Source organism: Citrus clementina, unplaced genomic scaffold, assembly GCF_000493195.1.
Source record: "Citrus clementina cultivar Clemenules unplaced genomic scaffold, Citrus_clementina_v1.0 scaffold_6, whole genome shotgun sequence".
Classification (NCBI taxonomy): Eukaryota; Viridiplantae; Streptophyta; class Magnoliopsida; order Sapindales; family Rutaceae; genus Citrus; species Citrus x clementina.
The window spans coordinates 11,316,424-11,330,010 of NW_006262139.1; the positions used below are offsets into that span (position 1 = coordinate 11,316,424).

The following is a 13,587-nucleotide window of genomic DNA, read 5'->3' on the forward strand; positions in this document are numbered from 1 at the left end:
ATGGGGTTAGTGAGTTACTCTTTCTTTTGAAACCATATAATCTTATTTGTGTTGTGGGGATCTTGTTTTAAATGATATGCTTCGTCCAACATTTTTTTTTCTGTTAAAGAATCAATTTTTATTTTGGTTTTAGACCTGTAATTTAATTTTCATATTAATGGTCATTCGTTGTATTTGCTGGGTGATTGTTTTTCTGAGTTTTTGATTTTTTACAACTGATAAAGTGACAGTAAAGTAAATTAGGAAGGCTGGTTTAGTTTTGTTCTTGTTACCAGTCTTTTTACGCCTTTTCTTGTTCTTTGTCTTAACTTTTTCATTTTCCCCTGCATAAAGTAAATGATTTATTTTACTGTTTTATTTGGATGAGATTAGATTTATAACCTATATAAAGGCTTTATTTCTTAGATTTTGTGCCATTTGAGTTCTGTGACGCACAGCTTTCACTTTATATTGTTCTTGTTCACAGAGAACTGCTTTTCTTTGTCATTTCTGGCACTCTGTTTTTTCCATGAGCTAAATTTTGAAGAAACATTATCTTCTTCTTCTTCTTCTTCTTTGTCTTATTTATCTTAATAGTAATTTCCTCGATATGTGAGATTAACAACTATTTCTATAAAGCATTTTCAGATGTAGTTTTCGATTTTCTGCTTCTATTTTGCCATTTTTTTAACGGGGTTACATTTTAATCTGAGCCATCTAAATTTTATGGTGCAGATATGACTATTCTGGCTATGGAGCCTCTACTGGCAAGGTAGGTCGTCATTCCCACAAATTCTCCTTTATTGTGTCACTGCATTATTTCTTCTTCCTTTTGAGCATTATTGCAGGCTTTGTTGCATTGCAGCTTTGGTTTCTGTGGTTTATATGATGCACCTAGGGAACAAGAATCCACCACAGAATCTAAAATCGTTGATGATTCAGTAACTAGTTGCAATGGGAAAGTATTGTATTTTCGGGAGATTTTGTATATGTATAAAATAAATGTATGTTGGGAAATCATTGAAGCACCATTATAAATACACCAATATATGGTTTTTCACACCACATTGGCAGTTTAATTGTAAAATGATTGCTTATTGCTTTGAGACAATTCGTGGCTATGATTTGGATGAATCCGGCATGTGATGCTTAATTTGGTTATAAAGTACATGATTATCTGGGTAGAAACCTATCTTTAAATTGAAGGCCACATTGTTGAATCTCCTGATCAGATTCATGTTTAGCTTTAGTTTATAAATCCTCTTCACTTGAATGAAAATTGTGGATGCCCTGTTCCTTCAATGTCAACACTCTAATGTTTAGCTTTAGTTTATAAATCCACTTCACTTAAGTGACAATAGCAGATGCCCTGTTACTTCAATGTAAACACATAATAGCAGGCTTACAAGTAGAAGTGCTTTTTGTGGTTTTGCTTTTCAATCATATTACTCCTTGCAGCCTTGTCATGTTGATTGCTATAAGTAACTAATTATCTTTTTCCTTTATAATATTACAGCCAAGTGAATCCAATACATATGCTGATATAGAGGCAGTTTACCAATGTCTTCAGACAGAGTATGGAGTAAGCCAGGAAGATTTAATTTTATGTGGACAGTCAGTTGGCAGTGGGCCGACGCTGCATTTGGCATCTAAGTTGCCAAGGCTAAGGGGTGTTGTTCTCCATAGTGGCATTCTTTCTGGCCTTCGTGTACTCTGTCATGTAAAGTTCACATTTTGCTGTGACATATACAAGGTATGAATCTGTCATGGTCAGTGTAGTTTGTAAAATAGATGTCAAGCGTTCTGATTTTATGCAGTCTGCCAAAGGGTATATCATTATCCCGATATGCTAATGTTTGGTTACTAATGAGAGTGTTTAACTGACTAACTTATGTTCGAGCTTTAGGGTTTATGCTATTTCTAGTGCAATGTCTGAGCCATTCATTGTTCTCATTAATGCAGAATATCAACAAAATAAAGAAGGTGAAGTGCCCTGTGCTTGTTATACATGTAAGTTGAAATTTTAAAGCTTTCTAAATCTTGCAATTTTCCAGTGTATTTTCCTTGTCTTGTTATGGTTTTGTTTGGAAATATGCTCATAATATCACTGGTATTCTGAGTTTGTAAATTGACAGTTTGTTGTTTTCTTGAATTAACATAAAATATTTCATTGTCCTTGCTTTACTGAGATTACCTGATTGTCTATGAAATTAGTAATGCCTACATCCTTCCACTGGTTAGAAATTACTTGTTGAACTTAACTTTAGAAGAAAACTGATGTACAACTTTCTGCAGCCGTTTGAGAATTATGAAATTCAAGCTGAAACTTATGTGAATTCATGCTAAACTTGTCCAATTCCATTAAGTATTCAAGGCTTATTGACCTTGGTACTGTTTCCACTTAATTTTTCAGTTGCAAATTGCATTGGCTTCTACATAGCTCAATAAACAATTAAGCAACGGTTTTGGATGATGCCTTCCATATTTCTTAAGTGAGAACAACAGAATTGTCCTATCATCCAGGTTGCTTGCCAATAAACAGAACTGTTTCTTTAAGACACATTTTTCATCAATACAGTGTCTTGAAAGGATTGTTATATTGTCGGAGATGTCACATTGGTTGCTTATTTAAAATGACCATTACCAGTGAAAACAATTTTCTAGATCGCTTCTTCTGGACTCAGATTTATTGGTTTCACATGCAACATTTATGTTGTTGCATTCTATAAAATTGCCAGGAAATTGCCCAAGTCTATGAAAAGCATAGAATATATTCTTTAACTCCTGAATACCAGTATTTTCTGTTCTTTTCCTTTACAACAAACCGATAATCCAAATATATATAGAGGGAAAACTGCTTGTAATTTGGATTATCAATGAAAAATTTTGCTTCTTAATCACTGACATCTTTATACCACAATAGGACCAATAACTACTTCTCTAAATTTTGTGGCAGCCAAGTTTCAAAAGAAAAAAATTTTCAACTGGAGCTCTCTGCCCAATGTGGCATCGTTCTTGTTCCCTTTGTACAAAACCATTATGTTACGTGGGCTGGATTGTAGTCTCATAAACAGTTTATTGTGGAAATGTAAAGTGATAGTTCTTTTGAAGCAAATAGATTGCTGAAGGAAGGTGGTGAGTGAACCATTAATTGTTTGCATAATTTATGATTTAACTACATGATTTTAGATTTAATTAGTTCTTTGCATTTTAGTAAAGTTATTAGATATAAGCTCAACAATAATCCTAAATTTCAGTCCTGATTCATTGTCTCATGATATGTATGCTTTCTTCACCTTTCAGCTATATTGAGAGCCTACGTCTTTTTTGTAGTGTTATACACTTTGCAGGAGTTAAGTCTTTGTGATTATGCTTAAGTGGATTAGCGTTGATGACTGGTCCTCTAAAGACTTGATTTATGCTGTTCTGAATTAAATCGTGGGTGTCAAATCTTTGTTTAGACATCCACTGTTCAAGTCCAATCAGAAAGTTAAGATTGTTGCTACTGTGTTGTTCTGTTGATTGTTCTTGCAGTAATGTGTATACGTTAGGTTTGCTTGTTTACAATCTCCCTGCATTTCTCAAAGATGTGTCTGGGGAAATCTTATTTCTGATGGAAAAGATGATGCATTGTGTTTCTGTTAGGGCAATTATTTGTTTGCTTGACTGAAGGAATTGATCAGGTCTAGGGTTCACATTACACACTACTGTAAAATATAGGGCCCCTGAATACTGATCAAAATTAAATACACTTGTAATGCTGATTGAAAAGGGAAAATGGCCCCCTTATAGCAAAACAAGGAAAATGGCACTTGGGGAGTTAAAAGGATCCCCTTTTTCCTGTAAAGAGGTTCCCGCTTTTTTGTATGTTTGTTGTGACTATAAATAAGTGGTGGAAGAAAAAAGGAAAATGATGCATCAAGGGTAATTTTGAATTTGATGCTGTTTGTTGCAGGCTTCTTTGATATTAGTTTCAGGCTGGAATTATTTGCATCCGAGTGAGTGATGCTCTGTTTTCGTACCTGTTACATTTGAGTTTTTCCAGTGTCTAAATTTGGTCAAATTTAGTGTGCTAGGCTTCTTTGATTTTAGTTTCAGGCTGGAATTAATTGCATAGGAGTGAATGATGCTTTGGTCTTGTACCAATTTCATTGAGTTTTTTCTAGTTTCTAAATTTGGTCAATTTTAGTGTGCTAATAATAGAGGTCAAAGTGACATCAGCAACTATTCTCTGGTAGCCTTAGTATTCATTGCTTAGACCCAAGAATTTGTCATGTACTTAGTTTCTTTTGCCTCCCGTCATCACTTTACCTTACTCTCTTACTAATTATAGCTTTGGATAAAGTGTTAGCTAATATAGAGCTATGAGTCGCCATATCTGGGAAGGCGGGGTGATTATGATATGAAAAGAAAATAATTGGGGAACGAGATATATAAGTATCGCTAAAAGGATTGAATATAACAGAAAATTCCTAATTTCTGTTTTAGCTAATATAGAGCTATAAGTCGCCATATCTGGGAAGGAGGGGTGATTATGATATGAAAAGAAAATAATTGGGGAACGAGATATATAAGTATCTCTAAAAGGATTGAATATAATATAACAGAAAATTCCTAAATTTCTGTTTTACTGAATGTTTAAAAAAGATAATCTATAATTATCTCCTGAACTTGTATTGCATCCTATGTTTGAATATCATAACTTCTAATATATATATTAATACAGTTGAATGAGAGTCTCAATACTTGGGCTCAAATTATGGTAAGCACCTACAATTTCATGGAGCAGCAGCCTTGGGCTTATGTGGCTAGCAAATATTGGGGTAGTGAGATTATGAGTTGCACCAACCCTCTTCTAATTCTAAGCCTAGAAAATGTATTTGTTTTGTGTGCATACACACTCACATGTGCGACCTGTTGCAATACATTAATCTCTCTTTCAAACATGCACTGGCAATGCCATAATTAAGCTTATCGAAAGATATAATAATGTAAAGCCTTCCAGTCTCTCATCTGCAGTTATTTAGTCGTCTTGCATAATACCAACAAATTTTTGAATAACTTCCCTGAAATTCTCATCAGTCTGTATTAGTAAATACCGGAAACATATCCTTTGAGGTTTGCCTTTAGAGCTCGGTATAAATCAATTTGTTCTTCTGCACTATTTTGACATGCATTATGGATAAATTGCTCCATTTTTAACTATCGATGGTTGATTTATCTTTATTAGAACTGGCTTTTTATGACCAATGATTAAATGGGGCTGGTTCTAAATTTGACAGGGAACAGAAGATGTTGTGAACTGGTTGCATGGAAATAAACTCTGGAAAATGGCAAGAGATCCGTATGAGCCTTTGTGGATTAAAGGAGGGCACTGCAACTTGGAGCTATATCCAGATTACATCTGCCACCTTTGCAGGTTTATTCAAGAAATGGAGAACATGAACACTAAAATCCGACTTAATAAGATTCGTCAGGAACTCCATTTACCAATAAGGTCCAACACCAACACAGGGTCTGCTAACAGGTGCTGTAGGATTAAATGCTGCCAACCCAAATGCCAAGAATGTCCAAAACTTGGCTGCACGAAATGTTGCTGGAAACCTAAATGGCCAAAATGTTGGATACCAAGCTGTGTCAACTGTTGCCGGTGGCCTAAATGTCCAAAATGTTTGAGACCCTGCTGCTGCATTCCAAAATGTTTGAGACCCTTCTGCTGCACTAATTGTTTTAACTGGCAATGCTGCTGCACTAAGTGTTTTAACTGGCGATGCTGCTGCATCGAAACAAATAGTGGGTTAAATGGAAAACAGGATGGGTAATGGTGATAATGTAGCTGTATAGACAATAGATTGCCGAACTTGCTAACACCTCTTTATTATTGTGTAATAGTGTACAAAACAAGAGGAAGTAGTTAACTGATAATTTTATTAAAAACAGAACAGTTTAATGTTATCAAGATATTGGTGGATTCTTATAGGTGTTATATGTTTTATGTGAAGTCTGTTGAAGTTAGTTTGCAAATTGAGTTATTCCAGAGGCACATTACATTTTACATATGTTTTGCTATTAGGTTTGAAATATTTCTTAATTTTCTAGTTGCATGTCATAAAAAATGGTAGCATTCACTTTGAATGCTTTTGCGAAACCTGAGTAATGATATCAACTCGTATTCTCGTACAAACTATTGTGGCATTGATGAGTGAGCAACTATATTATTAGCGGGTGCCAGCGAGTTCTATTAGCAAAATCTCTAGAGGGGAAGTAAGATTTACTAGTTTTAAACTTCGTTCGCATATATGAATTGAGAATTTAGTTTTTATTATATATATTATACCTATATAAAAGTTCACAACATTTTCATCGAACCTAATTGGTAATCAGTAAGAAAGTGCAAGAAAATCAGAGTAGATTGAGTTTATAAAAAAAGAAAAAAAAATTGTAATGTTACTTATCTAACCACTAACATCCATCCGAACCACACCTAGACCAAAATAAATTCGAAAAAAAAAGTCAATATGAAGAATTTAAATAAATTTAGTTCGATTGAGGTTAGATGGTGGAGTGAGTACTATTTTTGAACAAATTTATATTAGATTTATAAAGTTGAAATACAAAATTTACATCTTAATTGATGTGTTATACATTAATTATTATTATACAATTATTTTTATTAACAATAATAAAAGTTATTATTTTTATGAACCACATGACGGCCATTATATGGTGACACTTCATTTTGAGTACAAAATTTTTGTCCTAATCCTAACTTCGTAATCCTAGTGTTATTACTTACAGTTTATAGAGGGAAAATTGCTTGTCTATTTTAGGCTCTTTTTTTTAATCTTAAAAGAAACCGCCATAATTTACCTTCCTGAGTAAGTTAACTAATTAATAAATTTGAAGAAGCTGTTACTAACAGTTAGCTGATCTGAACCGTTGGATTAGAAGACAAAAATCCAAAGGCTGTGGAAATAGACCTTGGAGGAGGGGTAAAGAGGGAGTGGACAGGGTTTAAATTAAGAGAATTTATTGTCGGTGAAAAATTTCAGGCTATTGTGGCTTTAATCAGTAAGGAGGAAAAGATTAAGAAAGTATGAAAGCTTAGCTTATAGGAAGCGCTAGCTAGCGGCTAAAGGAGAGCTGTTATTAATTATCATGCTGGAAAATGAGTAGCTCATGGGAAGAAATGACTAAGAAATATGAAGCAGTTCTACGTAATGATGATTTAAGTGTAATGGAGGTGCCATCATTGCCAAACCTAAAGCGTAAGCCAAGTTGGCATGAAGCTGGTGACCATGACCACGACCAAGGCCAAATTAGCACAGATGACACCCAAGGCAAAAGTTGTAGCACTACGTATGGTTTTATATCTTATTTGTAAGTAATGTCGATCGTGATTGCAAATTATTATTATCATTTTTTTTTTGGGGATATGGGTCACGATGATCATGTTGACTATAAGTTTGCCCCCAGGGAGCTGTTGAGTGGCTTTCAAGTTCGAGCATCTATATTTGATTGGTGACTAGATTTCGAAAATTTTGAGAAAATAGGGAAAAAAAATGTTGATTATATGTTTACTTTTGTGGTTTATGCAGTGGAGAAGCTGTTCAGAAGATAAAGGCCAAGGATGCAAGAGCGCGCATCACCAATGAGGTGAGTTTAAGAGGGTAAAAAAATTTATGTCAAAATACAAAGTGCAGTGAAATTATTTCGGTAGTCTGTTGAAAATACCAAACCTTTTGTGATGCAACTGGCGGGGTTAACTAATGGATATATTGTAACGAATTTTAATGCAGATGAGAAAAGAAATTGGAATGGCCTTCAGGAATCTGCCGCCTGGAAAGAAGTGCAAGTACACACGCGTAGGCCAGGGAGCGGTGGCGCATGTTAAAGGGGAGAAACCGAAGTTTGTATCAAGGTGTGTGCCGGAGAGATTTGCGGTAGTGGTTGCCAACCTGACGGCGGAACAAAAAGCTGTTGCATGCTCTTTGGGATTTGGTAAACTTATTGAGTTAAATTGTGGTCGGTTGAAAAAAAAATTATGTGATTGGTTAGTAGACAGGGTTGATATTGCAAGGTCCGACTTTATTAGTTCACGGAAAGGAGTTGGAGGTTAGTCCACAGAGTTTTGGGTATGTAAAGGGGATCTCAGACGGAGGAATGCATGTGGAATTAAATGGGGACATGAAAGAAGTTTCCGGATATTTAGATAGGTTTGATGCAACATCTAATGGTATAAACATTAAGAAATTGGCTGAAATGTTACGCGAGTCAAAGCAAGCAGATGATGAATTCAAAGTCATATTCACACTATTTACACTTCATTCAATGCTCTGTCCGACTGGTGGAGTGCATATATGCCCGTCCTTCCTATTGTCGATCAAGGATGTTAACACAATCAGGTACAGGAATTGGGCAACCTTCTGCTTTGGTAGGCTTATGCAAGGAATAATGAGATACAAGCAAGAGAAACTTGGACATATAGGTGGATGTTTACTGTATCTGCAGGTAAGGTCGAATGAATGAGTTAGCCCTTTTGCTTTACTATTGACTTTTGCAGATATCTATTTAATTTCTTAAGAACTTGTATGAGGTGGCTCAATTATATCCAATGGCATAGTGTAACGATTGATGCATATTCGCGCAGATCTTGTACATCAATTCTGTAGCGTATTGGAAAGTACAAAGAGACTCATCGATGTGTCCTGTTGGTTTATGGAATGCAAAGGAGATCAAAAGATTTATGAAGTGGTTGGAGAAGCAAGAAGGCATTGGGACGGACAAGGTATGGAAATGCTATGGCTTAATTTAGGTTGGTATATATATGGTAGGAGCTTAAAATAGTTGAGGTGATTAGTGCAAAACAAGGAGGAGCCTCTCTTGGCTTAAAAGCGGCCAGGCTTTTCTCTTCTTTCTTTTTTTCTTTTCCTGATCATTTGATTGTCCTAAAAAGCTCTTGAGTTTCTAAAATTTAAAAATACTAGCTTTTGCTTTCTTCCCTTATTTCTTTCTTTACCATTTTTCTCTCTCTTAAAAATCAGAGTTTATCTTTAAAAAAAAAAACAGAGTTTATCATTTAGGTTAAAATAATTTCTCTCATCTCCCATTTGTGAATTTCTTTTAGAAAGCCTCTGCTTAATTTGAGTATGTTTTGCTTTTAGCTTTATAATACATTATTGCATAATCTAAGAATTACATTTTTCTTATCTCTAAAATGTCTTGAGAAAACTGGGCAAACTAGTGTATTGATTTTGAGGAATTACAACTAAATTTTAACGTTATCTATGGAAAACATGACTTAATTGTAAGACTTGTTACTTGCTACGATCATTCACAGTGATTACTATATATTTTATTTCATTTTGTATTTATCTTGTTGGTTAATTTTGAATTATCCTTCATGAATTGACTATCTTCACATTATTATTTTTTTAAAAAATTTTAATTTACCCCCCAATTTTTATTAAGAATACAAGAAAAACGACCAAAAAAAAAAATCATCAACTCACCACCATTTTTCCCCTATCTTTTGAACAAAAATGCAGATAGCTTGATCTTTTCAAACATAAGGGGATGATTTAAAATAGTCAATTCATAAGACAATAATCTAAAATTCATCTTTTTGGTTTTTCATTTTCTTTGATCTAATAATTAATCTAATGGTCAATTAATTTTACTTTATCTTAGGATTATGGAGTATTCTACTTCTATTCTTTAGGTTTAACCTTTAAGTGTAAGCTAGCTAGTATCTAAACTAGCACTATTATCAATAATTAAAGTCTTCAAAATTATTTTAGCAAATTGATGGATTTTGTTTGGGAGTTGATCCTTGAAATGCTAAAATTACACTTCAAAAATTAAAACCAACTTGTTTATCATTAATCCTTTTTATTTTGCTTTATTTCTTGTTACAAATAAGTTGAGTCGTATAACATTTGGTACTAGCTAGAGCTGGACAACAAATCAGGGAACAATCCGAGCGATGAAGTCACATACATAAAATGGCGGAATTTATGATTCCTAAATAAAAGGAATTTTCCAAAAGGAATCTTTTATACAAGATAGATGAAATATCAAGAGTGTGTGGGATAAAAGAAGTCATGCATCCATCAAGCACTAAAATTAGTTATGAAAAATACAGTACTCAACGACGAGAAGACTTTAGTTTCAAAATGGTCTACCTTGAGGACAGGGTATTTTTAAGACAATGATATCCTTTAATCCTAGATAGTTTATTTTCATTTGTATTTAACTATTTATCCTTTTCGCTGTTATATTTATACCTTATCCCGTATTTTACTCTTATTCTTTAGTTGTAACTAGTTACAATTTAAACAAGCACTATCAGCAATAAGTTTCTTCATAACTATTTTAAAAGTTAGGTAAATTGTATTTGGGAGGTGTTGGTTCCTAGAAATGCCAGTAAACCTCGAATCAAACTGCAAAACATGCCTTCCTTTGAGACAAAATCTTTAAGGAAGGAGTATTAGTTGTGCAATAATAATAAAAATCTAGCTTTGTAACATGTAGAGAAGATGAGTAGTAGGTTTCAGACTTTCAGGATATATATCACACTCGTTTTCATCCTAAAATAATTCAAGAGGGCTTGAAATGCGTTTTAGGGAATTTTTTTAATGACGTTTGAGTATTATGACTCACGACATTCTTTTAAGTAAATTAATTGTGAAAATTATTCAAAGCTCCCTTCTAAAGAAATATTAGACTACCATTAAAAGTCTTTATCAAAACTTAGACTGAGAGCACCATCCTGGACCAAAAATAGAATTATGCTAGTAGAATATCTGTACACTGCTAAATGTTCAATGTAAATTCGGAAGAAGAAAAAATTAGCAACATCGTACATTTAGAATGTTCTTAAATTATGACCGAATATAAACTAGATAAAACCACTGAAAGTAACATGTAAGGCGTAAGCCATGTATGGAATTTAAACCAACAAGTATTGATTGAATATATTTGGACGAAATTTATAATTTAATAATTTTTTTTTATGTATAAACCACCGAAAGTGCTATGTAAGCCACGTATGGAACTTGTTTTATTTTATTATTTTTTTCAAGCCTCAACTAGTGAGACAACTTTATTGAAGATAATTAATAATATACGCGTACTCAAGGGACATAGATGAGATAAATTTATTGAAAATAAATAATAATATACTCATGCTCAATGGGACATAGTGAGCTCTATCCCAGAAAAGATAGATATCAAAATATTAAAAAGAAAAAAGGTAGAAAGAACAATTTTAAGAGAAGCAATAATGGGAAAATCTATTAGCATCATCAGAAAAAAACCTAGACATCTCATTAGGTGGATTAAAGTGACGTATGGAATTAACACCATGTATTTAATGAATATATTTTGATGAAATTTAGAGTGAAGTATTTTTTGTTTATGTATTGAGCGTCCTGTAGATTGATAATATCTGGATGGAAAATTGTTGTTGTTGTTGTTGGCATTTTTTTTGTTTGTTTGTTACGGCTGATAATCCTAGGAATACGGTAAATGCAGGTTGCATTGGGAGAGAAAATAAAAGGAGGTGAGAGAGAAAGTGGGGAAAGTAGTAAAGTTGTAATTAGAGAGGCTAAAGAGAAACAGAGCGGCGAAAAGGGCAGAGCATGGTATGCAGATGTCGTCTGGTTGTATTCCCGGATCCATCATATCAATCAAGTTACTGCTGAGATTCTTGAACACATCACGGTGATGAAGTGTCATTAACAAAATTTATGAAACGTGTGTACTCGTAGAGACAATGTATTGATGGATGTATTGTCTTATTGAATGATGCAGCAGGATTTAAGGATGTGTAAGAAAATGAGTGTGTCCTCAACAGGCAAGACTCCAATGAAGGAGGCTGCGGAGATGCTGGTGGGCTTGGCCAACAGTCCACCCATAGAGGAGACAAGGCCATGTACTCATTTTACCGGTTTCAGGGTTGGGCCATTTGTGCTGACGCAACCTGTGTCTGATGTCGAGATGAAGTTGATTGAATACATGATGAATGAAGATCTGGACCAAGGGTAAGGAAAATGAAAAAAAAAAGCAAAAAAAAAGTATGAGTTACTTGGATGCTTTTGTTGATAATTTATTTTGGTTTGTTAATCTGTGGCGGGTGTTTTTATTGTTTAACGTGTTGTTTATAATTTGTTATGTATAGGGAAATTATCGTGCAAACAAAAATGAATTGGTTGAGTAGGATAGAAATGTTGTCGCTCTATCCAAAAAGATGGATACATGGTGCGGTGAGTGAGCGTATCGAGTATATTAATTTTTGTGCATGGTGTCCAAAGGTCCATGATATGTTATTTGAATCAGCTAGTGCTCTCATTGTGCTGAAATTCATGGCTGCATTTGCAGATAATTTCGGTGGTGGCTGAGACTCTTTCGAATAATGAAATGAGCAAAGGGGATAAAATGAACCACAACTGGTTCCTTCCAACCTATTTTGCTGTATGCAGTAGTCGTTTTAATTGATTTGGAAATACTGTGTTATAATTCATTGTTGGCTCATTTCATGTGACCTTATTTGTGCATTGGACTCAGCAAAAGGTTCTGCATGAAAAATGTGATATCGAGAGCCTAGACCGAATGAGGGACTTGTTTAAGCATAACCTGGCATTTTGTGAGAAGGTATATGTTGTGATAAGTGCAGCATCTTGTGACGAGCAAGTTAAAATAATTTTATGTCGACGAAAATATGAGCGTTGATTGATTTTTATGCGCAGATTTTTGTTTCGATAAATCATGGGGCATCTCATTGGTATGTTGTCGTTTTGGATATACCAGGCAGTTCTGTTTTGATATGGGATCCGCTGCCAAGTGACATGAGAAAAAACGCTTTGGTAGGAGATGCGAAAAAAATCGTGAGTAAAATTGATCCTAGATTTGTAATGTATAAATTGTTAAAATTCAAGAGGTTTCTTAACTGATAGTGTTTTGCGTGAAATTATGATGTTGCAGTTGAGGCCGCTTGATGAGCTTTTGATGGTTGATATCAGACCTGCTTCCGGTTTCGGAGGTCTCTATTTTGAGAGTTTTCGTGTGATGCAAGGTACTACAGGGCTTTCGAGACAACCAAATGGATATGATTGTGGCCTTCATGTCATTCGGTTTATGGAGTGCCACGGCAATGTACGAGAGCTAGACTTCAAGGTGAGTGGCCAAACGATGTCGTTAAGTCAGTTGTATTAATTATTGCAAAGGAGGTTATTGTATAATATTTTGCTTACAAAGGAAAGAATTAATTTTGTAAATTTACAGCATGATTTGGATGAAGCTAGGAAAAACCTGGCGATTCAGTTGGTGAATGCCGAGGGCAACATGTTAAAGGTCAATGTGATGCAAAGTGCTTCGCAGTTTTCATTCGCGGAATGAGGCCTAAAAGACTAGAAGTACTAGAAGGTCGAGGTAGGGTTTGCGTGTGTATGAGAAACCTTAGCCTAGTGTACAATGTTTTGTGCCACCTTTTGCAATATTTTTTGTATCATGCATGCATCTGGATCACATTAATCTATCTTTCAAAGCTTTAACTGACTATCGATGCCATAATTAAATCTAATCGAAAGAGATAAAGGGCCTCTTTTT

The 13,587-nt window shown here is 34.4% G+C and overlaps 1 protein-coding gene across 1 annotated transcript; it reads left to right on the plus strand.

Moving 5' to 3' along the window:
• On the plus strand, positions 1 to 6,013 carry LOC18037998 (protein ABHD17B). The gene is made up of 6 exons (XM_024182541.1): positions 1 to 9; positions 527 to 591; positions 715 to 751; positions 1,496 to 1,732; positions 1,942 to 1,989; positions 5,262 to 6,013. The coding sequence occupies exons 1-6, from the start codon at positions 1 to 3 to the stop codon at positions 5,799 to 5,801; spliced, it is 936 nt and encodes a 311-aa protein (XP_024038309.1). The 3' UTR covers positions 5,802 to 6,013.
• Positions 6,014 to 13,587: the final 7,574 nt, after the last annotated feature.

Coding starts and splice junctions, on each gene's coding strand:
- LOC18037998 (XM_024182541.1), top strand. Junction 752..1,495: donor ATGGAGCCTCTACTGGCAAG/GTAGGTCGTCAT, acceptor ATAATATTACAG/CCAAGTGAATCCAATACATA. Junction 1,733..1,941: donor TTTGCTGTGACATATACAAG/GTATGAATCTGT, acceptor TCATTAATGCAG/AATATCAACAAAATAAAGAA.